At 52.0% G+C, this 22,106-nt stretch overlaps 8 protein-coding genes across 8 annotated transcripts; 4 read left to right on the top strand and 4 right to left on the bottom strand.

Annotated features, from left to right (window-relative positions):
* Window positions 1–313: 313 nt before the first annotated feature.
* Window positions 314–1,395, bottom strand: BDR25DRAFT_237877 (2,3-diketo-5-methylthio-1-phosphopentane phosphatase; the record flags this gene model as incomplete). The annotated part of the gene is made up of 2 exons (XM_033685614.1): window positions 314–1,209; window positions 1,275–1,395. 2 exons carry the CDS (start codon window positions 1,393–1,395, stop codon window positions 314–316), a joined length of 1,017 nt encoding a protein of 338 aa, XP_033542892.1.
* Window positions 1,396–1,889: 494 nt separating this feature from the next.
* Window positions 1,890–3,604, top strand: BDR25DRAFT_359836 (uncharacterized protein; the record flags this gene model as incomplete). Its single annotated transcript, XM_033696157.1, has 11 exons — window positions 1,890–1,988; window positions 2,019–2,119; window positions 2,155–2,299; window positions 2,331–2,554; window positions 2,581–2,670; window positions 2,715–2,784; window positions 2,853–2,957; window positions 2,996–3,071; window positions 3,121–3,350; window positions 3,385–3,423; window positions 3,467–3,604. The coding sequence occupies 11 exons, from the start codon at window positions 1,890–1,892 to the stop codon at window positions 3,602–3,604; spliced, it is 1,317 nt and encodes a 438-aa protein (XP_033542891.1).
* Window positions 3,540–5,051, bottom strand: BDR25DRAFT_78938 (G protein alpha subunit). The gene is made up of 5 exons (XM_033699046.1): window positions 4,822–5,051; window positions 4,427–4,769; window positions 3,953–4,365; window positions 3,751–3,894; window positions 3,540–3,702 (listed from the first exon to the last, which is right to left on the bottom strand). Exons 1-5 carry the CDS (start codon window positions 4,937–4,939, stop codon window positions 3,659–3,661), a joined length of 1,062 nt encoding a protein of 353 aa, XP_033542890.1. The 5' UTR covers window positions 4,940–5,051; the 3' UTR covers window positions 3,540–3,658.
* Window positions 5,052–9,115: 4,064 nt separating this feature from the next.
* On the top strand, window positions 9,116–11,992 carry BDR25DRAFT_336618 (uncharacterized protein). The gene is made up of 2 exons (XM_033693119.1): window positions 9,116–9,236; window positions 9,300–11,992. Exon 2 carries the CDS (start codon window positions 9,313–9,315, stop codon window positions 11,710–11,712), a length of 2,400 nt encoding a protein of 799 aa, XP_033542889.1. The 5' UTR covers window positions 9,116–9,236; window positions 9,300–9,312; the 3' UTR covers window positions 11,713–11,992.
* Window positions 11,993–12,610: 618 nt separating this feature from the next.
* On the top strand, window positions 12,611–15,318 carry BDR25DRAFT_237923 (transketolase; the record flags this gene model as incomplete). The annotated part of the gene is made up of 6 exons (XM_033685617.1): window positions 12,611–12,664; window positions 12,808–13,103; window positions 13,221–13,305; window positions 13,365–13,659; window positions 13,714–15,074; window positions 15,202–15,318. The coding sequence occupies 6 exons, from the start codon at window positions 12,611–12,613 to the stop codon at window positions 15,316–15,318; spliced, it is 2,208 nt and encodes a 735-aa protein (XP_033542888.1).
* Window positions 15,319–15,768: 450 nt separating this feature from the next.
* On the bottom strand, window positions 15,769–17,856 carry BDR25DRAFT_336616 (uncharacterized protein; the record flags this gene model as incomplete). Its single annotated transcript, XM_033693118.1, has 8 exons — window positions 15,769–15,812; window positions 15,978–16,167; window positions 16,282–16,457; window positions 16,518–16,537; window positions 16,586–16,640; window positions 16,683–17,030; window positions 17,097–17,430; window positions 17,497–17,856. The coding sequence occupies 8 exons, from the start codon at window positions 17,854–17,856 to the stop codon at window positions 15,769–15,771; spliced, it is 1,527 nt and encodes a 508-aa protein (XP_033542887.1).
* Window positions 17,857–18,008: 152 nt separating this feature from the next.
* Window positions 18,009–20,246, bottom strand: BDR25DRAFT_395884 (Myo-inositol-1-phosphate synthase). The gene is made up of 3 exons (XM_033698400.1): window positions 19,235–20,246; window positions 18,407–19,181; window positions 18,009–18,355 (listed from the first exon to the last, which is right to left on the bottom strand). The coding sequence occupies exons 1-3, from the start codon at window positions 19,936–19,938 to the stop codon at window positions 18,221–18,223; spliced, it is 1,614 nt and encodes a 537-aa protein (XP_033542886.1). The 5' UTR covers window positions 19,939–20,246; the 3' UTR covers window positions 18,009–18,220.
* Window positions 20,247–21,532: 1,286 nt separating this feature from the next.
* Window positions 21,533–22,099, top strand: BDR25DRAFT_78840 (uncharacterized protein). Its single transcript, XM_033699044.1, has 2 exons — window positions 21,533–21,753; window positions 21,803–22,099. Exons 1-2 carry the CDS (start codon window positions 21,694–21,696, stop codon window positions 22,043–22,045), a joined length of 303 nt encoding a protein of 100 aa, XP_033542885.1. The 5' UTR covers window positions 21,533–21,693; the 3' UTR covers window positions 22,046–22,099.
* The last annotated feature ends 7 nt before the right edge of the window (window positions 22,100–22,106 follow it).

Below are 22,106 nucleotides of genomic sequence, written 5' to 3'. Positions count from 1 at the left end.
TATTTATCGTTTTCTTCTTCTCCGTGTATCATTCTATTCTTCTATCAACACTGCATTCATGCATGCCAAAAAGCCTTTTAGGACTGTTCCCGGACCCCACCTGCTAGAACACCAACAGAAAAAGCCAACCGTGGCGTTATCTAGCGGACGTCATGTACGCTAGAACGCTGTTGCAGATCGAGAAACCCCCGTTACCGTTCACAGTAGGAAATTCGCTCCCACACCAAAAGAACTCATCCACCCCATCAACTCCAATAAGATTACATATATACACATATGAGTGCGTGTGAATGGCAAGAGACTAGTCAGAAACTCATGCAGCCAGGGCAGCAACAGCAGAGAGTTCCTGCACCTCCAGCGGTGGATCATTCAGCGGAGCCTTAAGCTGTGTGAAGATTTCCGGCCACACAAACATCTTCTCATCCTTTGGAGTCATTGCAGCGAAGATAGGGATTGCCGTCTTGCTTGACACGCGTCTCCACATGTTCGCTCTTGGATTGAAGTTGGATGGTAAGCCTTGGCCCTTGGTCTTCTCGTCATCAATCTTGGCAATCTTCGTGACTTCGCGCTGGATGTCTGCGAAAGTATCAAAGGGGATGTAAGGGAGTTTGTTCTCGACGCAGTATTCTTCTAACCGTAGACCGCGACGAGCGAAGAGTACGTCGGCTTCCTGCGCAGCTGGAAGGTCGGATACGCCGTCGCCGATGAAGACGATCATGGGAATGGTTCCGTCGTCCGCTCGAAGTCGGGCTGAGTCTTTGTAGTCGTTGATGGATTTCGCCTTGTCGTGTCCGAGCTCGGTGTCGTGAAGCCAGACTGGTTTCCATTGGCTGCCATCCGACGAAATGGTTGCATCGTTAGCAACGATTTCGATGTGCTTTGACTCCTCTTCGCCAAGGAAGTGATCCAGCACTCTCCTCAACACCGGTTTCAACCCAGCTGAGATGACATTAAAAGGGATGTCGTTGTTGATACAGAACTTGTGGAAAGTGTGAAAGCAGCTATCGATTTCCAGAGCCTCCTTCATCACCTCGAAGCCATCGTCAAAGGGCACGTCTAGCGAACCCCACATCTCCTCAGATACTTCACGGAATGTCCGCTCGCCGCTGTAGATCTGCTCGTCCAGGATCTTACGTCGCTCTGAGCCACAGCCGAAGTTGTTGAAGAGGATGTGACCAGTATCCTGCATGAATATTGTTCCATCGAAGTCTGGATAGGTGGTCAGTATGTTGAGATTGTGATGTTGATAGGATCGGCAAACTTCATTCGCGTACCTGAAAAACAGATGACCTTTCGCTTTGTACCGATGCTTGAAGTACTTAGGGACGACTGTCTTCTCAGGCTCGAGAGAGATATTCCCTGGATTGCGGGTGGGGTGATTGTCACAGGAGCCATACTGGGAAGATGAATATGTGAGCAGTACTCTCGGGAGAAACTAAGGAGAATTGTTTGTAGTTCGGATTGGTACAGTTGTTGAAATGCGATAAAGATGCTAGTGAATGAGGAATTCCCCTTCATGATGGATGCACTCTCTCAATTTATACACAAACCAGCCTTGATGCTCTCTCGCCGCCAGAATGATGCCATCACCAACGCTTCCCAGGCGTAGCTCGTAAAATTCCCTATGGTGACATAGAGCTTGAAGCAGAAGCATTGTGTACGGCCGCGGACACGCTGCAGAAACCAGGAAAGGCGGGCGACGACGAATTGAGAAATGGTTATGGCGTTCTGATTGGCTAGTGGGTCTGGATAGCGCGGTCAGGATGCAACTCAACGTCACTAACGGGCTTTGACGACGGCCCTCTTGCATGAGAGCTCTCTCTCTCTGGTTCCTCTAGTGGGGCTTTCTATCCACCCCTCCATATGCTGCCTACGCCATTGCACAGTGAATGCTGCCTCGACTCAAAGCGGTGGCACTGGTGAAGTTTTCCAGCCGTGCATCTCAGTCGTCTCGAAGTTTCTCTCCCCCAATGTTGGAATGTGTTATTGTCAAGTCGTATTGAGGAAACTGAGAGCAGCTTGAAGAACCGCTGAAGAAGAAGATTAGTACCTCGGAAAGATTTGATCCCTCAAAGAACTCAATATATGCCTTCGATTTCGCAATTGTGATCGAGGGACTGTGGATCAAAATCGCTTATTCGCTTGGTGTCTGAGCACCCTGAATCCTTCCAGCCCGTGTCTGAAAAGCCATTCCTCTGCCTTGTCCAATCCTCTCCCAGATCACTACGCGCGATGGGTACTGAAACGCTCTCTTCGGCCTGTCCGCGAGAAGCGGCCCCAGCCGCACCCACGTCAGAAGGTGACGACATTAGAAGACATGCATGAAAAAGACGTCTGGTCATAATGACTTACAGTTTGAAATTCCGATATCTCTTAACCTCAAGAGCAGGAAAATGCGCATAGGATCGGAGAGCTGGCCATGGACCGTAAGACGCTCATTAGCAGCAGGTATATCTGAGGCAGCGAAATTGTTATCATTTCAACATGCCACAGTACAACTAATTAGACATGCATTGATCTCACTGGTAGTTCTTGGGCTGAGGACGCAAGAATAGTGAGGTCACTTCTCGAACCCCGGAGTGCTGACTTAGCATCTTGGAGTAAGAAGGCCATTCCCCAACGGAACATCAACGCTACTATATTGCTTTTGCAGAAGTTCTTCTGGCAGCCGTTTTAATATTGAACCAAAAGCTGTTGAGATTGCGGACACGAAGGCGCATGGGAGGGGATGATGGACGGAGGATTAAGAGATCAGGATCCCTTGCATTTGCGCGACTCCGAAAAGTGGACCCTGAGAATCCTTTTTCCTGCTCCCCGCTGCCTCAAACTCCACCACTGCACGATGACGGCAGCCACAGCACAGTGCTCTCCCCACGGGGTTACCAACCGTTTCAGACGATAGTATGAGTGATACGATGAGATGGGCGTTACACTCACCGGCGTCCACCAACTCAAATGTAACATCTGTTTATAACAATACACGCATATATTACAGCCTCAGCTACAGTTCCATGGCGTGCCAATGTCTGCGACGCACTCATTGGAAACAGCCCCAATTGACGCGTCAGAGAGTGCACTACACCCAGAGTCATGATACAGGCACTCTGTCTGAAATTTGAGTCCAAGAATCATTTCACTACATAGTTGCACACCGATTTGAGAGTACAGGAGCTGAAAGGAAGAGCCCGCGCCAAAGACTAAATACGTACGAGAGAGAGAGAGTATTAAGAGAAACAATAACCCTCTTCCATTCCATTCCATCGCCACTAAAAAAAGCTTGCTTGTATAGTAATTCAGAGGATAGTGGCAGGTTACTTCGAGACATAGCACGTGGCCGACGTATTTGCCGAGTGCAAACAAGGGAGAACCAACCCCGTCCAATAGAGAAAGCGAAGAGAAGGGGCAGATTACTGCTACCATGAGGTATGAAGTAGTGTTTTGTTAGTGAAAGCCCCGGCCCACGCAGGGTATCACAGAGAAACACGAGTTGAGAAACCACTTAACGGAGCCAAAAAAATTTGGCAAAAGCGCGCAAGGAAAACATTTTCACAACGCCGTGAATGACATGGCGATAGTGCCGACGTCAAAGACATGCAACCCGTGATCCCATTCCTAGTTAAGGCTCCCTCACTTCTCTAAGCTTGGGATACCGAATGGTTTATATCAGACCACACAACCGAAGGTTCTCTTGGATGATAATATCTGGAAAAGGTCAGTCGCCGGCAAGCACAAAGCATACGATTGACATACCATTAACTGCGGCCATGACGAACCGAATCTGCATTGTGTCTGTTGCGCAAGTGAAATGTGTGTAGATTTGTTTCGTCTCATGCTGGTTCAGCGAGACGAACCGGTTCAGGATGTAGTCGCAAGCCGCAGCATAGTCGGGACCACCTAATGACATTCGTCAGACTGGGTTTCATGACAAATTAAGAATTTCAATTCTCCTTACCTTCGTAGTCGGGGAAGTAGTTCTTCATTGGGCTAACGGGAAGTTTCTCCTTGAACCTGTCGATCTTGTTCAAGAAGAGAATGATCGATGTCTTGACGAACCACCGCGAGTTGCAGATAGAATCGAAGAGGGTAAGCGCCTCCTGCATACGGTTTACCGTCTCGTCCTCAAACAGCAACTGGTCGTATTCTGAGATGGCGACAAGGAAGAGGATGGTAGTGACGTTTTCGAAGCAATGTATCCACTTCTTTCGCTCCGACCTTTGGCCTCCGACATCGAACATACGATATGTCAAGTCGCCGATGATGAAAGTTGTCTCTGTAATGCCGGTAGTCTTGACACGCGATCTAAGCACGTCTTGGTCATTGGGGATGTAGTCGGGTGCGGCGATACGATCAATTGAGTCGAAATAGCTATGCAAGTCAGCATTGGTAATCCAATTTGACGGCGGAAACGGGCATGGCTGTAACTTACTATTTTGCAGAATCGTTCAGTTGATATTCTCGCGATCTCTGGAAACATTGTTGAACACCAGCGTCCTTCCATAGCACGGAGATGGCGTTGCCAACTTCTGGTGGGAGGCTATCGCCTTCGATCTGTGCGGGCTGCATGAAGATGGTCTGGACGTGGTATTCGGCACGTTGGTCGTCGAGGGGTAGCTCGAGCGACTCCATTGCCTCGAGAATGACGCGCATCGACTGCACCGTGTTGCTGAAGATGATCTCCTTGAACGATTCCCGCTCATCGCGCGAATAGCCGCCCTCATGGATCAGCTTCATCTGCTTGAGAATGGTCGATTTGCCAGATTCACCGGCACCTGCGTATTGTCAGAGGAGCGCGGTGCCAGGGCGGGTTCGAAGGCCACTCACCGAGAAGAAGCATTTTAATCTCATTGCGCTGCAGCATTTTGTCGCGCTTAAGCTGGTTCTCAATCTCCTCATTTCTCTGCTTCCCCTCCTTCTCCTCTGTGCTCATTCCGCAGCCCATTGTGAAGGCTGTGGACGCTGTGCTTGCGAAAGATTAGGGGGTAGTGGTGAGAAGCGATGCTTCCGTAGAGGCCAGCCGACACGGAACCTGGGCAGCAAGCGGCGTTAGTACAGTAGCGTAAGATGGTGGGGTATTGATGTGGGCTGCAAATTGAGGGGACGGCGGGCGTGGCGTGCAGATTGGGGAGAGGGTTGGAGAGGATTGGTGAGCGAGGCAGGACCTGTCTACTGCTCGAAACACCCAGTGAGCGGAGAGGCTGGGCGCTGAGGCAGGAGCGACGCCGCACGCAGGCAAGGGCCTTGGAATGGCGGAGACTCACAGATGGTATAATTACAAAGAAGTATCCGCAATGGCGAAAGTGAAGCTTAAAACGACTCTTATGTGACGACGATGGGAGGCGAGTGAATGGCGACGGACGTGGAGAAAGGATGGCGGACAGTGAAGGAGAGCGGGCTCGCTTCGCTTGGACGGGCTGGGGGCTGTCGATGACCGCTGGGGGGGGGGTTGCCCGGAACGGAGGATAGAATCGCAGCGAGAGACGGATGCGGAGGATGAGCAGCGTCGCACAACAGCAGCAGCAGCAGCAGTAGCAGCAACAACAACAGCAGCAGCAGCTCTCTTGTCGGAGGTTTGCTGCAACGCAATAATTCGAGAGAGGAATGGGGACGCAAGACGGGAGGCGGACGAGAGCAACGAGGCTTTTGGACCGACGAGAAAGGAGACGCTTGACCAGCACGGTTAGCCCGGCCGGGGCCAGAGCTTGACACCAGAAGCATCCTAGTGCACGCAGCACGCTCGCAACACCACTGCACACCTGCAGACTCCACCCTGTCTACTGGCGCCTCTCCCACTACCGCGCACCGCACTTGTTCTGTGTTTTGCGCTACGCGGGTGAGCCAAATCGTCGTGCTGTTGGCCACCTCTGTGGGCGCTGTGCCTGTCCTGTCCCATGGCCCTCCAGTTCGCCCGCTCCGCTGCGCTTCCCACCTCCGGCCTCGCTCACCGTAAGTTACTCCTGATTACCAACACGCCAGCCAGGCACGCAACTCTTTCAGGCGTTCCCCCCCCCCCCGCCGCGCTCCTGCTCTGGCTGCCAGCGACACTCTTGCAGTTGCAGCTGTTCGGCCAGAGTCCCCAAGTCTCCTATCGGTCCGTCCGCGCTGGGGCAACCGTCCGGCATTGCCTGACTAGCAAGCCCTTCTAGAAGGTCTTTGGAAAATAGGGGCGCGTCAAATAAAAGGCTTCACGCTGGGGCCAGTCCGCGACGAGGGCTCCCCAGTTGCAATTGAAACGCTTTTGCATCCTGTGCCAGGTTCCAGATTAGTTTGAAATCCCCTTTCAACGTCTGACGCCTGCAAGCAAGAACCCAGCTCCGCTTCCATCTGCACTTCTGCATCTACTGCTCGTCGTCTTCGCTGCAGATATTGCGCAAAGTTTCAAACTGAGAGCAGCACGACATTGCAACTACCAGCCACTCGCCAACTCTCCGTTAAAGGGAGACTCGTTCGATCGAGCCGTGCAAATCACATGCATGCACCTTTCCACAGACGGCATGGCGCAACCGTGATGCGAAATCGTCTCATCCGTCGGCAAACCTTCGCTCCTCTTCTGACCATCGCGCTTCATCTCCACGAGTCGTGAGGATTTTTTTTAAGGGTCCAATCAATGTTCCTCTTCTCGATGCTGCTGTTATTTCTCTGCATCATCTCGCTAACCCAGGGCTGTGGACAATTGTCGAGATATCTGGCAGTTGCTTCTTATTTTCAGCAACAAATATCCGATGATCCCTTGCTTGCTAGAACTTGGGTGCATCAGCGCTTTTTGGAAATGCCTGTCCTAAATACTTTGCACTCAAGAAATCCTGGGGCGAGCACCACATGTATCTCCGCTAGCGTCCCATCATTTCCTCCGTGGGCGTTGGTGCCTTGGCAAAGATATTTGGTTTAAACACTATCGCCACAGCTCCCAGAGATCTGGTTCACAACTCATGACAGCAGAGAACTCATCCATCGTCTGGGGATGGTTCGTACTCGCTGTATGAGCACAAGTCTCTCCTTAACCGTTTCTTAACATTCTTTATGTGCTTTTATCGTATCGCTGAAATTACGCCCTCACCTCCCCTTCATGCGATATCACAACGTGCTGCCTGACGTCCACATTATATCAAACCCATCTTCACGATCGAAACGGCCCCGAGACTTCTACAGATATTCAATCTAGCAGGTGCACCTCAGACCGTGACTTGCCACCCGAGCTTCCTTTCCACAAACGTTCGGAGGGTACTCATGTATACTATCCTGGTCCGACTGATCGAACCTTGGCATGCTACTTGTGCTTGTGGTTTCTGCTGACTCTGATAGACAACTACTTCTAGAGGAACCTCACACCAGCACCCATGCTCTGAAGGCTAGCGAGAAATGGGCAATCTGCAAGAAATCGCAGCCTTCCTAGACAGAGAAATGGATTCCGCAGGGTCCGACGCGTTCTACATATGGAAGCACTCCTGCATAGCATAGGGTAGCTGGTTGCCTGTGGGATATTGAGTGCAGTTGGGGGCTTGCTGCAGTCATTCATGCACCCCACAAACGGAGGTTTCAAAACATTCAGCCTCCACCAGTGTTACACAAAACATCACCTATTAAGAAGTTCGATTGCTTCTTGCCTACCCGTGACGAGGAGGGGAATTGAAAGGTGTCTGGTCTGGTGCTATAAATGAGCATGGCTTTCAGACTCGAACACCTTGCAAATTCAACGAAGAGGCTGAGAGTGATCCTTCGACTCGCTCCCTCCACATTCGGGGAACGAAATACGCCTCCATACCCTCACCATCGAGGAACTGTCCTTCGAAGTTCATCTCGAATGCTTCTATAAATACCTCCAGCACACGCATTCCAGTTTGCGGTCCGAATTGGCCTCAGTTCGCGGACCCAACCGCTGGCTATTCCCTTCAGCCTTATCCGTCGAGCCGTGTCACTAGTTATGGCAACATATGAGCAGAAAGCACGTTCCATGTACACAGACAGCTTCGTCAATGTATTGCATAATGCTATCAAACATCCACTACTCTACTCTTCATGCTAAGCCGGAAGCCTTCGTGGTCCGCTTCTCATATTCGTTCAAGCCATTGGTAAAACCTTGTTCCTTTGCGGCTTATCGGTATTCCAAGGTACTTCGCAATGAGTCTCCATGGGCTCTAAAGATTTGAGTAGTTTCTGAGCACGGTATCTGTTTCAGTCTTCAGCCTCAGTTCGGTGGACGAAACCTCCTCCACAAGCTAAGCATTACGCGGGGTCGTTAAAATTCATCCGCAGCGTATCGATTATGCACCACACGGACACTCCCGTCAATGGTGGTGGCAGAGCCAGACACATCCGCAGGATGGGGCCACATCTATAGTACTGAATGTCCGATTCTGCGGCGAAGATAAGCTTTGCTACAATATTGTTTCTAATCGCGCGAACTGCTTTGCCTTATACTGTGAGGTTTGAGGCTGAGCCGCATTCGAAATGCAGCCCGCGACGACTCGCATTTCAGCTGCAGTTCTGCGGCGACACTCACGGGAGAACCCACCCGAAGCGTTCCATCTCACTCATACTCATCAGATTTTTCGCTCAGGAAAGGAATATAGACGTTTGAGCGATCAAATGGCGCAATCATTCGGTTATGGAGTGAGGTCAAAAGCCATCGATAGCCGCAAGTTTGAGAGCTAGGTCACGAGCCGCAAGAATCAGGCACCGGATTATTTACATTCTCCGACTGGGTACCGACAGTAGGGTATGACTGTAGACTGCGGCGAAGCTCACGTAGGCCAAGATCTATTATTCCCCTCAAATGGAGAATCGACAGGCTAATTTAGGAGGCCGACGTCGTGGTCGGCGCTAAAGTGGGTCTTAATCTGGCATAGCGCAGCTCGTAAGCGCTCAAGTTAGATTTCCGACCCATCATTGCGTCGCCAACACCACACTCCTCTGAGATCTCTGGTGAAGCGTTACTCTGCATTGTCCGAGCGCTAAGAATGCAGTCTCCAATCCTTTTGAGAACTTCTTTAGGGTAACGCCTCGGCGGTTGCCCACGCAATTCTCTGACATGGCGCGTGGAACAGTTGTTGGTACATATGCGCCAACCTACCATCCATTGCCAAATCTCCTTTCAGTTGATCAAAAGTATCTAATGAGACAAGTCCTGTCTGACGGATTTCTTGAGTTTGTCCTTCAATTTTCTTTGCGTCATCCCCTGCCGTTGACCGGCTCACTCATCATCGCTATTCTCCAAATGTTGTCCTCCTAGACCTCCCAAGGTCAGTCCGTCTTCATTCTCTGGCTTCGAATTATCTTTTGGCATAATGCTCACCTGTATAAAGACTTTGTACCACTATGCTTCTAAGCCACATTAAAAGGCTATGCACATTATTGCCTTCCTTCATTGAAGCTTTGCCGCAACACTCGGATCCTTCTTCCATTTCAACCTCGCTACCAGTTCCACTGCAGCGCTCGGTGCCCGCATGTGCTCAGCCATGCCTACGGGATTCTCTTTTGGATCAGTTCCCTCTAGCATGTACCTCTCGAGTAGACTTTACCTGTCTCTGTTCTCATTATAGTACCGGCGGAGAGAGCCTGGGTGAGGTGGCACTCGGATGCATATATGCCTCTTGCTCCACCGTGGATAGCAGTGCAGCTTCAGCATACAACATCTGTTTAGGGGAGAGGAATGCTGTTCCACCCACTCAAACTGTCTTGACAGTCACTGCTGCTAGCTCGATTATGTCGAGACCCACGCTCTCAACATCAGTCGCTACCATTACAAAACTCGCATCGACGTCCCAAACATCTTCTAAAGTTCAACTATCTGCAACCAATTCAGTCGTTGTGGATTCAGTTCTTCTCACTTCGACCGCCTCTCCTTCACCCTGGACACCATCATCGAGCGTCCCTACAGCAGCAGAGGCTGAAGGGCCAAGAACCATGAAGCCTGCTCAGATTGCAGGCTTGTCAGTAGCTGCGGCGGCTACGTTTGTCCTTGCAATTGGCCTTATGGTTCTGAGTGTCTGCCTTCGAAGAAGAAAAGAACGACGAGGTGTGACTGAGATTATCGGAGACGAGAAAAGACCGCAGGGCCCCCAAAGGGAGAAATTCTCGGCAAGACTCTCAAAAAGATTCTCCACCAAAGCCCAGCAGCTTGCGGTACCGCAACTGAAACTTCGGACGAAGCCTAAGATGGCGCCGGGAAGGGCTGGAGTAGGCCTTACATCACTCGCGGGGTTCTCCGACCCTTACCTGAGTCGAGCTAATCCAAACACTGAGGTCTACGCAGTACAAGTGGACACAAAGCCCCCCCAAATGTATCCGTCCAATTTTAACTCTACGCACCCTGCCTTTCGCCCAGGAGCTAGCGACTTAAACAACTTCTCTAATACTTCCTTGCCCCTTGAGCAGATAGGACTTGCTATTAGTGCGGAGCTTCCAGCTGGATCTGTTCCTGTCATTCGGCCACCTCAAATCCTGAAGAGACCCTCGTTAAGACAGCAGAGACCGAAGAGCATTGTTCGTCGATCTGGAAACCCTTTCGATCGGCCGGACAGTGTTCTCACCCAAGACACCGTGTTTGAAGAAGACGTTCCACCGGAGCGTCGGAGGTCATCCAGGCTCTTGCCGACTCCTCCAATCCCCATCCTCCCAATACGGACACTGCAACCGCCAAGACCGCAGCCATCTCTGAACCCTTCTGCATTGCCAAAACACACGAATCTCAGCCGTCAACAAGCACAACAACAACCTGAGTTGTTTTTAAATATCCCTGTCCGACATTCAAGAACACAGCCATTGCCGGTGACGCTGGAATACATAACATCCCGGGTCTCGCCGCAGGATCCCGCTCCTTCTTTACGGACATCTTCTGTTTATGATCAACACAAGTCCATCACAACAAACGCAAGCACTCCAGCGCCAGGAAATATGGGAGATATTCCAGACTACTACTTTATGTCGAACAGAAGCCCACCAAGGCTTCCTATTCCAATTGCAACACCAGGCCGACTTGTGCGCCCGAAGGAGTCACCAAAACTTGTTACTGTCAAGGCAAAGAACTCAGCCAGTACTGTTTCGAGGACGACATCAAGAGGCTCGACCAACCCGCGTGACTCAATCTCGTCACAGACGTCATTTGAGACGGTTGATCCTGATGATCCTACTCCTGAGGAAGACGATGACGACAAGCAACTGGCTGATGATAGCAAGCTCTCTCCAGTGGCAGAATCGCCGATCTCCAATCTTCGTTATCCAAAGGTGCCGCGAGCCTCGAACCAGCTTGTCCCACGTAGTCCGAGGAGTCCTCATAGTCTGAGAAGCGACCAGAGCACACATAGTCCACGCTACGCGCCAGAGCCATCGTCGCTACTCGTGAAGAGAATAGGCGAGCAGGAAGCGCTTAAACTCGGAGGGCGACTTCAGATGGCAACTGGCAGCCCAAACAGAGAGGAGATCAGGGAGCACATGAAGCACTATCGAGAACATGTGCGTAGCAACAGCACGGAAACAGCGTGGAGCTCCGTTCGCTCGAGCGAGCGCCACACTCGAACCCAGAGCGGGCAGTGGCCCAAAAGCCCCGCCATGTACGAAGCGAGCGCCGTCCAACCTCTGAATCTCAATCTCCGCTCAAGAGCACCGCCGCCGGAGATGAGTGCGTTGAAGAGCCCAGCGTGGGTGCCCAGGCTCACTCCAACGCGGCATGGAGACGATCTTTTGATATCTGTTACTTATTCTAAGCCCAATCATTGACGGCAGCCTTTGTTTTTGTTTGTTTTTTCTCCATATGAAGTTGTAATTCCGGCGAGCATAGCATTGGGCGGGCTCTTCAGCCTCAATTTTTTTTATGACTAACCATACTTTCCTTTCCTTCCTGGCGCATTCATTATTGTACGAAGAGTACACATCGAGATACCCATTTGCACTCCTTCAGACTATTCGCATTGATCAGTGGGCTAGGGAAATAAAGAAACTGTATGATAGCAACGCATGAGTCTATAGACTACCTAGAGAAACCCGGACGTGGAACAGGGTTGGTTTAATGTAACTGAGGTATTTGCAAAGAATTGGCATTAACGATTGTTGTAAAAATTCTCAGCAGGTAGCGGCGGAAATGTCGGAGAACGGGATACCTAATTTGGACCGTGATGGCTGTGCCTCGAGACGGTTACAGTTGCAGCCTCAGATTCCAGACCCAGAGACCACACCTTGGCGGCCCTGTCATACCCAGAGCTGATTTCAAAATGCTGTGGAATCAGAAATTGGTTTCACTTTTCAGGCACTGGAAGGGCAGGAGGACCAGACGGATAGCGGGGGTGAGTAAGTGCCAGTCAGTGCAAATCCGGCCAAAAGACAGCGGCCACAAGACAGCTGCCTGTCAACGGGTTACGCGGGCTTATTCATGGGAGAATTGGGGGAGTCGTAGAGCCCACTGGGCGCGGGTGTTGAGGGGTCGTGCAGGCGTGGTGGGAGGGCTGGGGGGTTGGCTTGCATCAAGAGCACCCCACCCCACCTTCCCACGACGCCGTCTAGCCCTTTATTGCCGTCACTATAATCACTCCACGTTAAAACACCCCCTTCCCCTCTACAAAACCTCTCCCACCTACACCTCTCTCCCATCCATCTCCCGTCACTCTCCCCGTTGCCCATCATGCCATACGGAAAGGTTGACGAGCTCGCCATCAACACCATCCGCACCCTCGCGGTGAGTTGCCCCGCTGCTATCGATATATTGCCCCGCTCCCGCATTTTTTTCCTCAACACCTCCATTTATCCCGCCCGCATGCACCGTCGTCCACCCCTCGCGCTCGTCTGCCGCTTCAATTGCTGACTGTCGTCGTGCTCCAGGTCGATGCGACGGCCGCCGCCAACTCCGGCCATCCTGGCGCCCCCATGGGCATGGCCCCCGTGGCCCACGTCCTGTTCAACAAGTTCATGACCTTCAACCCTAAGAACCCCGACTGGCTCAACCGCGACCGCTTCGTCCTATCGTGCGTACCCTATGCTTTCCTCTATATTTCTATCCCCGCGGCGGACATGTCAATTGCACATTCCTGCAGGCGGTGTGACCTGAACCCCTTCTCCGCGGGCCATCTCGAGCTTGAGACAGTTGTTTTTCTTGTCTCTGCAATGCCCTGTCATGTGTGCGGGCTTTGCGGATCACGTCTTGCATTTCCGCCATACTCCGCTGGACTCTGTTCCTGTGGCTGCAATTTTGTCCGGAAGTCATGATGTACCTTGTGCTCACTCCTCCTCAACAGCAACGGCCACGGATGCATGCTCCAGTATGCCCTGCTCCACCTTTTCGGCTATGCTCTCAGCATTGACGACCTGAAGGCCTTCCGTGTAAGCTTGCCTCTCTCTGAAACACTTCTTCTGACATTGGTCACTGATTTTGCCTATAGCAACTCGGCAGCATCACCCCAGGTCACCCCGAAGCTCACGACACTCCCGGTGTCGAGGTCACCACCGGCCCTCTTGGTCAGGGGTTCTCTAATGCCGTCGGTCTTGCTGTTGCGCAGGCGCACACTGCCGCCGTCTTCAACAAGCCTGGCTACGATCTGATCAACAACTACACCTACTGCTTCTTCGGCGATGGGTGTGCCATGGAGGGCATTGCCAGCGAGGCTGCCTCTGCTGCTGGCCACTTGCAGCTCGGAAACCTGATCGCTATCTACGATGACAACCACATCTCCATCGGTGAGTGCCTCAGGGCTTCGCTCCAAACTGCTGGACTCTAACGTTGCCGTGTAGACGGCGACATTAAGTGCGCATTCACTGAAGATGTCATGAAGCGCTTCGAGGCCTACGGCTGGCATACGCAGTGGGTGGAGGATGGTGACCACGACCTGGAAGGCATTGAGGCCGCCATTGCCAAAGCCAAGGAGGTCAAGGACAAGCCATCAGTCATCAAGCTCACCACCACCATCGGTTTCGGGTCCAAGCTCCAGGGAACTGGCGGCGTGCACGGAAACCCCTTGAAGGCCGATGATATCAAGCAGGTCAAGGCCAAGTTCGGTTTCGACCCAGAGAAGACGTTCGTCGTCCCTCAGGAGGTGTACGACATGTACCACAAGCACGCCGCCGATGGCGCCGCCGCTGAGCAAGAGTGGAATAAGCTCTTCGAGAAGTACGGATCAGAACACAAGGAACTTCACGATGACCTTGCCCGAAGGTTAACCCGCGACCTGCCAGAGGGCTGGCAAAACAAGCTCCCCACATACAAGCCCACGGATCCCGCCATTGCCTCCCGAAAGCTTTCCGAGACCGTCTTGGAGGCTATCCACGACATTATCCCAGAACTCATCTCCGGTTCCGCAGATTTGACGGGCTCCAACAACACCCGCTGGAAGAATGCCATCGACTTCCAGCCTCCTAGCCTTGGCATTGGCGACTACACTGGACGATATATGAGGTACGGTGTCCGTGAGCACGCCATGGCTGCCATGATGAATGGTATGTCGGCCTATGGAACCACGATCCCTGCCGGTGGCACTTTCCTAAACTTCGTCTCCTATGCCGCCGGTGCTGTCCGTCTATCCTCTCTCTCCCACCAGCGCGTCATCTACATCGCTACCCACGATTCCATTGGTCTTGGAGAGGACGGCCCAACACATCAGCCCATCGAGACGCTTGCCCATTTCCGTGCCCTGCCAAATATGATGGTCTGGCGTCCGGCCGACGGCAACGAGACCTCCGCCGCATACTATATGGCACTTACCTCCAAAGGTACGCCCTCCATCCTTGCTCTTACCCGCCAAAACCTGCCGCAGCTCGAGGGCTCGACCATCGAAAAGGCCATAAAGGGTGGCTACGTCGCTCTCGAAGACAGCTCCGCCGCTATCACTCTCGTGTCCACGGGCTCGGAGGTTGGTATCTGTCTTGAAGCGGTTAAGACGCTGAAGTCCCAGAACATTGCAGCCCGTGTTGTCTCGCTGCCTTGTGTCGAGGTCTTCGACGCCCAAGATAAGGAATACAAACTCTCTGTCATTCCAGACGGTATCCCCGCTATGTCTGTCGAAGTCATGTCCACGCTAGGTTGGGAGAAGTACTCCCATGAGCAGTTTGGGTTGAATAGGTTTGGCGCTAGTGGGCCTTATAAGGAGGTTTATGCGGTATGTGATATCCCCCAAAACTTTCTCCTCCTTTTCTGTCCCCCCCCCCCCCCCCCCCCCCTGCTCTACCAAATTGGCAAGGCAAGGAAGTAAGATGGAATGAGATGTGCCAACATGTGTGCTCTAGAAATTCGAATTCACTCCCGAAGGTATCGCCAAGCGCGCCGTCGCGACCATCGACTTCTACAAGGACGTCAAGCCGCTGCGTTCTCCGATTAACCGCGCTTTCCAGCAGCTCATCTAGGCTGGTTTACTTCTTCGGTGGTTGGTAGACTAGGTCGGGGACTGTAGCTAGGGGTTTGTGGGTTAATGAATGAATGCTTGCAAACTTCGGCCTTGCGTTATGGTTTTTACTTGTCTAGGAGCTAGGAGGGAGGACAAAATATGAGGTTCGGGTGTATAGAATTTGAGTTTGGTTGAAAAATATTTTGTGCATAAATTGATGATGAATTGGATGTGATGGACTGGATGTGATGGTGAACTTCGCTGTACTTGCCGAGAAGATCTCAAAGCCTGTGTAGGACGGGATTTTAGGATGTTCATGAGGTACTTAAATTACAGCTTGCGAGCCACTATATGACGTAATACTATGTCTCCCTTAGTTCGCTCCTCTCCTCCTCTAAGAGTTAGTATGGAAGTATCTCCTCAGCACCTAAATCTTACCGGCTCCGTACAGAGAAAGGAGACTTCTCCTTCACATCTTCACACCCCAGATGCATAATCGGCCAACATCACCGACTGCATCTCCCAACGAATCCTTCTTCCAAGGCTTTTCCACCTGCACTTCTCTATCTAATTTCGCCATACCCTTTGCTCTTTTCTTAGACAATGAGAACGTTTTCTCATTTCCATCATCTCCAACCCTATTCCTCTTTTCCTCTTTCCCATCCTCCATATCCTTACCCTCAACACACCACCCAAACCCCAACGATACGCGTAGAAACAACATTCTCTGCTCAAGGTACTTAAGCACTTCGACATCTGTGCCAACCAACTGGTCCGCCGTACGGCCGAGAAGCTGTTCCCAAGCGAGATCGGAGAAAACCAGCTTGCCACTCGTGATTTGGCCAGTTTCGTCAATTATTGGACCGAGCTGTGCGAAGGGAGTTGTTAGTGTCCTCTGTATACTGGGTTGGGAGAATGACTGGTCGGCTGGCTTGATCTTCGGATGGGAAAATACAAAAGGCGGAAAAGGAGGAGATCTTACGATACGAGGATTAACTCTCAAGCCGACACTCCTCTCACATTGTTTGCACTTGCCTGTTACGGAATTAGCGTAGAGAGGGATGCCGCAGCATTCTGTGCACATGAGCATGTTGCGTCGGTAGTATGTGACTATGTTGAGCTCGGTTATGAGGACGCTGATGAAGCCTGTGAATTTTTCTGCACGATGGAATTAGAACTTAGTGGGATATGGCTCGTACTTAATTAGGGGGGATGAACCTCTGGGGTTAGCTCGAGCGCTGGGTGAGCGTCAGTCAAGTGGGAGGAGTATGGGTTGGTGAACTTACAATTCGTCGATGTCAGCTAATGTGTAGAGGATCCGAACAGAAGCTGTCTCTGCAGCTTCTGCATCGAACACTATGTGGACATATCAGTACAACCGACCGCGCAAGGCTGTAGCCAACACCATGACGGAGAGTGGGAAGGACTTGCCTCCGCCAGGAAACGTAGGGTTAATATGCTCCTTCTTCGTCATCCGCTGGGCAAAAGACCTCAGCCACGCCGCATCCTTCGTATCTGGATCAACATCAACTCTCGTGTTCGCGTTCAGCGATAGCTTCGCAATTCGGTCGATCCTCCAACCAGGACTTGTGATCAGAAGCACAGTGTGCGAAGGCTGCCACCGCGATGCTGAGCTAGATACCGCGCCGTAAAGCGTGATCGTGGCTTCTGCCGTGTCGTCGAATACACCAATGCTGATGAGCTCGGAGGTGGTCCCGCTTTTGTTCGTGACTTGGGATTAATGTGAGTGCTGGAAGAGTTGGGAGGTGAACTTTGGCTAACAGATGTCCTACATACACTTCTTTTTTGCGCCGATGCTTCTGACGCAGACAAGCAGTTTACAGTCGTCAATATCGTAGCCCCCGTTTGTGAAATTCTTGACCGTGATCAACCCTGGCAACGTTTGTGTATCCTTACAATTGTGCGGCCTCTTGCATATTGTTCCATCATCGCTGTTCTCGTGGACCATGATGTAGCAACTCCGCTCCCGCTCGGGAAAAATGGAAGTAAAGAGAGGCGCGGCCGAAGGTGCGAGCGAGTTGTGTTCTGCGTGAGAGATGTGGACAGTCCAGACAGTGAGCAACTGGCCAAGATGAAGCTTGTAGTCCATGTTTGCGTACCAGAGGCGGATCTGCAATGAGCGACGTATCATTATTGGGAGCGATCTAGAGAAGTGGTAGTGGGTGTTGATACATACTGTCATCGCCCCAGTATCATCAGCGACCATGACCTTCAGGCAACCCTTCGCATTCAAAGGCCTCTTGCTCGACTGAGACATGTTGAAGAAGTTGACAACCCGCCCCATGAAGGTAATAGGCCTCGGGCCTGGCTCTAAAGTGCCTATGTTAGCCTCTTCATATTCCTGAGTCGGCGTCCATTGGTGTAAGGGTGGGTGCAGAACTGCTTCGATCTCGTCCGCCGAGAAGCCATCCCCAGGATCGGTGAGAGAGGAGGAAGATGGGTGACGAGGAGATGGCCCAGATACTCTGGATGGGTATGACTTTGGCGGAGACGACGATGAAAAGAATGACTGAATCGATGGGAATTGAGGTGGCATACTGGATGACACCTGGGCACGCCTAGGGTTGGGGTGGGAGAGCAATGGACGGATGCTGAAAAGATAAAGAGGAGGGGCAATTGGGGGCGGCGAGGTGAGAGTCACGCTTCTGGAAGGGGAAAGCACAATGATAGAGGAAGAGCAAGCACGTCAGAACATTAAGCGCGGAAATACTCCCATTCAAGGGGTTTAGATTCCACTTGCAGTTTTGAGTGAGAGTATTGAGTGGCCCAAATAGATCATAGAAAACCGACTTCTAGCATAGATGTTGAATCAAGCATGTAGTCTCAGCTCCACCCTAACTGACATGGTAAAATAATTCGAATGTGTCCAACGCAAGATTCAAGTCTCGCAAGGAATTATTTTAGAACAGCTTGTGCTCTAGAGTCATGTCATTCTCTGGCTCTAGTCCGACGCAGGCGCGGAAAATGTTCGTCAGAGCAGCGCGCTGCTTTGCGAGGGCATTGATGACTGGAGTACCCGTTGGAGTCAGTGGAGCCTGTTGAGAATTAGCCAAGTGAGTCAAATGCTAAGTCGGATAATTCCATACCTTGAGCATGTAGCTGAGGATGCTGAGAACGCTGTGGAAGCCAGCGTACTTGGCGTCAACCCCATCAGCACTGTGAGCCTTCCATTCAATACGCGTCATCATCTCAGTAACAAGGACCAAGTCAATGATCAATGGCGAAGCTAAGAGAGAGTCCTCACAGACATTGAAGATGCTGATGGTCTGATGGCCGCCCAAGAAAATCTCGGCATAGTACTCGTCCAGAGCTCGCTTATCATCTCCGACAGCTGGCATGTACTTGATCACGACAGTGTGGTCTGGGTGCTCGCCCTCCTTGTACAAAACACTGTTGGCAGCCACCATGTCGTCAACGACATTCGACTTGGAAATTTCCTTGGAGCGGAACTGCTTCTGGGAGCTGAGATTCATGCCATCGTTGTTGCCAAGATGGTTGTAGCTGGCAATGGAGGTGAGTTTGATCCCAGCGCTGATCAAGAAGTCCACAAGAGCTGACTTCATTTTGGTCTGACCAGATTTGAAGTCATCGCCACCAATGAATGCGCCGTGCTTCTCGGCAAGCTCGATTGCACCGGGGACGAAAGTGTTCTGAGGAGATCCATTGATGAAGGGAACCTGCTCCAGGATACAGGCGACCGCAAAAACGGTTGATGGAGAGATCTCTTCATGGCCAGCTTCGATCGACTTGAGAAGGTTCTCGGCGCTGTCATTGACGCCTTCAAGAATGTCGGCATAGCGCTCCGTGTTAGCTGTCCATTGGACAATGATCTTGTCGAGTCCGTTGGCAGCCTTAAACTCCCTGTGTGATGCATTAGAACTGATTTAAGCGAATTCCAGTGATTGTGAACATACTGAATGTCCTTGCGGATTTGCTCAACATGAGCCATGGAAGCCTTGGTACCAGGAAGCACATTGTCAGCGCGCTCCTCTTGGTTGGCGGCAATGAAGTCTGGGTAGTAAATGCTGGGAAGCGGCTTCATGGTGGCCATTTCCTTACGAACTAGAGACTTCAATGACGGCTCCAGCACTTTGGCGCGATCCATGGCATCGGCGAGATTCATGCCGCTGATATCCCAACCGCCAATGGTGAGGTCATTGGGGTGAACCATTGGCAAAAGGTCATGGAAAGGGATGTTGATCTCCTTTCCAGACTTGCTGTCAGTACCGAGCTTAGTGGTAGAACCCATGATAACGGAACCATAGTAGTTGGCAGCGCGTTTGCCGTGCTTGGTCTCCCAGACCAGGCCACGGCGATTGGCCATGATGCCGGCGGTAACAGTAGTTCCATTGTTACCGCCCCAGCCAACAAGCATAACGCCAACCTTGGGGACCTTGCGGTCGACTTTGAAGTCGTAAAGGGTCTCCTTGGGGGCGGCCACATACTTACCGTCGGCGTTCTGGAAAATCGCCGTGGTGCGGTAAGTGTACTTGGTCTTGATGAAGTTGTCGGTGTACTCAACGTTGGGAGAGTTCACAGTAAAGAGATCCTTGGTTGGGGCTACCTCTACACCACCCCCATTCGCAAAGCCATTGCTGTCATCTGCGTGAGGCGCCATACTAGTTGATGGGCGAATTTTTGACTGGCTGACCACAGAAAATTTATCTGCGGTAGTCTAAGTCCGATGCTGCGCCCGAAGGTGCGGTGCGTCGGCCTGCGAATGGGTGGTGGACGCTGAGGGAAGGTTAGAAAAATGCTCAGGGGCAGGAAGAGTACCCAGTAAGGGAGGGTCACGATAGTGAGGCACATACGAGTTGAGGAGATTGGAAAACGTCTTGGCTATCGGGGCAATGGCCCGGTTGCTGATTGTAGGAGAGTAAGTTGGGAGTAGGTGGAGCGCGAAAGGGATATAGAGGGAGCAGTTAATCAATCGAATGACCGGCTGGTGGTGGTGGTGGAGAGCAAGCTGTACCTGAGGTCATCACTTTATACGTGGAAGCACCCCCTCATCCTCGTGTCCTTATCGATAGAACAAAGCCCACCACCACACACCAACACTCATTACCCGGTTGACGCCGGAGAACGTGTTTCCCTCCACCGCTTCTTCCAATGATACTCCACTTTTGGAGCTAGAAGATGCCGCCATAACCCGCAAGAGTCCAGCCCAGGCCAATAAGTGCCACATCCTGTTGGCCTCGCGTCTGCTAGGTGACTGCCACGCCCGCTACCACAATATCAATGTCTGCAGGCAGTGACTGTTGACTAAGGTCTAACTTGGTTACATGCAGGTCACACGGGCTCGCCTACGCGGATGTGAATGCCCCTTCCACTGATAAACTCGCAGGTGTAGACATGGCCGGGGTGCAGAGTTGAGTTGTCACAGTGAGCGTCTCCGAAGTCGTCCTGTGGACACCTGCCCCGCCATCCACCGTCTCTAATACGAGAGAGGGGCAGATATTGTTACCCACTGTCGACGAACTGACCTCACGTCATGGCTTTGCCTGTAAGCCTGAGTAAATTAATGTTCGCTGTTGCCCAAGGCAACAACCCCATGTAATTCACAGGATCAAGGACTACAGGCGTTTTGAGCAGGCTCTCTGGTCACAGGGGCTACCGACAAGATCTTTGACACTTTCCCAGCTTCAAAGCTGTTTGTGGCTGGGGCGAATGTTCCTCGACGCTAATCGAAGGAACACGCCAAACAGGATCGATCTGGTCTCCGAAATCGCGGACGTCCACAGGTTTGACTCGGCTGACAAGAAACAGTGTCCACGTCTGCCATCTCACACGCAGTTGCAGATGAACTTGTATGCCGACGAGTCCGAGATAGATGTGAGCCTCGGCGGCAGCGGAAAGAAGTAGTTTTACGTACTGTCAACCCACGCAGGGTCTATGGCACGGCATATGGAGCCTCTAGGAGCCGGTAGACATGCGGACGGATCCGGAAAGCCGCATAAGCTCCACACCAGAGGACTCGATCATGATGGCTGCTGCTGTGCGCGATCCGTCCTGTGGAGAGGTGCCATCATGCTCCAAGCGAGCCCTCCATGAACGTTGGTTTCTGATATTCCGAAACATCGAGGTCTAAGGCCCTGTGACCTGTGGCGCCATCTGATACAGACTCTTTGCAAACTTCGGCATTCCGTCTTAATGCGGTTTTACCGCCCAGCATCGACGCGGCAGATGAGTGGAGAACAGAAGCAAAAGGTTCCCTGTCTGGCGGTGGATTTACGCTTTTGGGAGGACAGGAGGCGCTTGTCGGTGTGCTGCCTGTCCCAGCAGGAAAACGGCGGAGATCGCACAGAGAAAGTGGCTGGGTAATTCGTCCAATCAACGCGTATTAATTTGGACAATTAATGGCGTTCTCCTGAGCATGGACCTCAGTTGTGATCCTCCTCTCGCATATTGGCCTCTTGGCGACACGGCTCGCTCTGTACGTCTCTCTGATCAATTTTTCTTCAGCCTCATTAACAGCCGCTCAGCACTCCGAAGTTAGCCGTTCTGGCCGGCGCCTGCGACGTCCAACGAGACAGCGCGTGGCCGCTTCGTTTCATCATCTCTCTTGCACGGTGGGTTTGTGTGTTGCGGCCAGTGGAGCTCCAACGACATCGGCCGCACGAACCTGCAAGCCGCGAGCTCCGTGCATGCTTCAGCAGCCATCCGTCGAATCACAGCCGCCGCCCAGCCCTGTCCGCGACGCCTCGTTCAGGGACTGGCGCGGGTGACTTGCAGCCCAGAAAGCTCCTCGAACCATTGAGCTTGCCTTGGTCGCGTTCCCTCTTCCCT

The sequence above is a fragment of the Lindgomyces ingoldianus genome (genome assembly GCF_010093535.1).
Source record: "Lindgomyces ingoldianus strain ATCC 200398 unplaced genomic scaffold BDR25scaffold_35, whole genome shotgun sequence".
Lineage (NCBI taxonomy): Eukaryota > Fungi > Ascomycota > Dothideomycetes > Pleosporales > Lindgomycetaceae > Lindgomyces > Lindgomyces ingoldianus.
The sequence above is the reverse complement of the archived record's forward strand: the minus strand, read 5'-3'. Positions and strand labels throughout refer to the sequence as shown.

Excerpts from the sequence above, each read along its gene's own strand:
- BDR25DRAFT_78938 (XM_033699046.1), bottom strand. The coding sequence starts at position 4,939 with ATGGGCTGCGGAATGAGCACAGAGGAGAAGGAGGGGAAGCAGAGAAAT. Across the intron at positions 4,770-4,821 it reads GATTAAAATGCTTCTTCTCG|GTGCCGGTGAATCTGGCAAA; the intron begins GTGAGTGGCCTT and ends GACAATACGCAG. Across the intron at positions 3,703-3,750 it reads CGTCATGGCCGCAGTTAATG|ATATTATCATCCAAGAGAAC; the intron begins GTATGTCAATCG and ends GACCTTTTCCAG.
- BDR25DRAFT_336618 (XM_033693119.1), top strand. The coding sequence starts at position 9,313 with ATGCTTCTAAGCCACATTAAAAGGCTATGCACATTATTGCCTTCCTTC.
- BDR25DRAFT_395884 (XM_033698400.1), bottom strand. The coding sequence starts at position 19,938 with ATGGCGCCTCACGCAGATGACAGCAATGGCTTTGCGAATGGGGGTGGT. Across the intron at positions 19,182-19,234 it reads CAAATCCGCAAGGACATTCA|GGAGTTTAAGGCTGCCAACG; the intron begins GTATGTTCACAA and ends TGCATCACACAG. Across the intron at positions 18,356-18,406 it reads TCCTCAGCTACATGCTCAAG|GCTCCACTGACTCCAACGGG; the intron begins GTATGGAATTAT and ends AATTCTCAACAG.
- BDR25DRAFT_78840 (XM_033699044.1), top strand. The coding sequence starts at position 21,694 with ATGGACCTCAGTTGTGATCCTCCTCTCGCATATTGGCCTCTTGGCGAC. Across the intron at positions 21,754-21,802 it reads TTGGCGACACGGCTCGCTCT|CACTCCGAAGTTAGCCGTTC; the intron begins GTACGTCTCTCT and ends ACAGCCGCTCAG.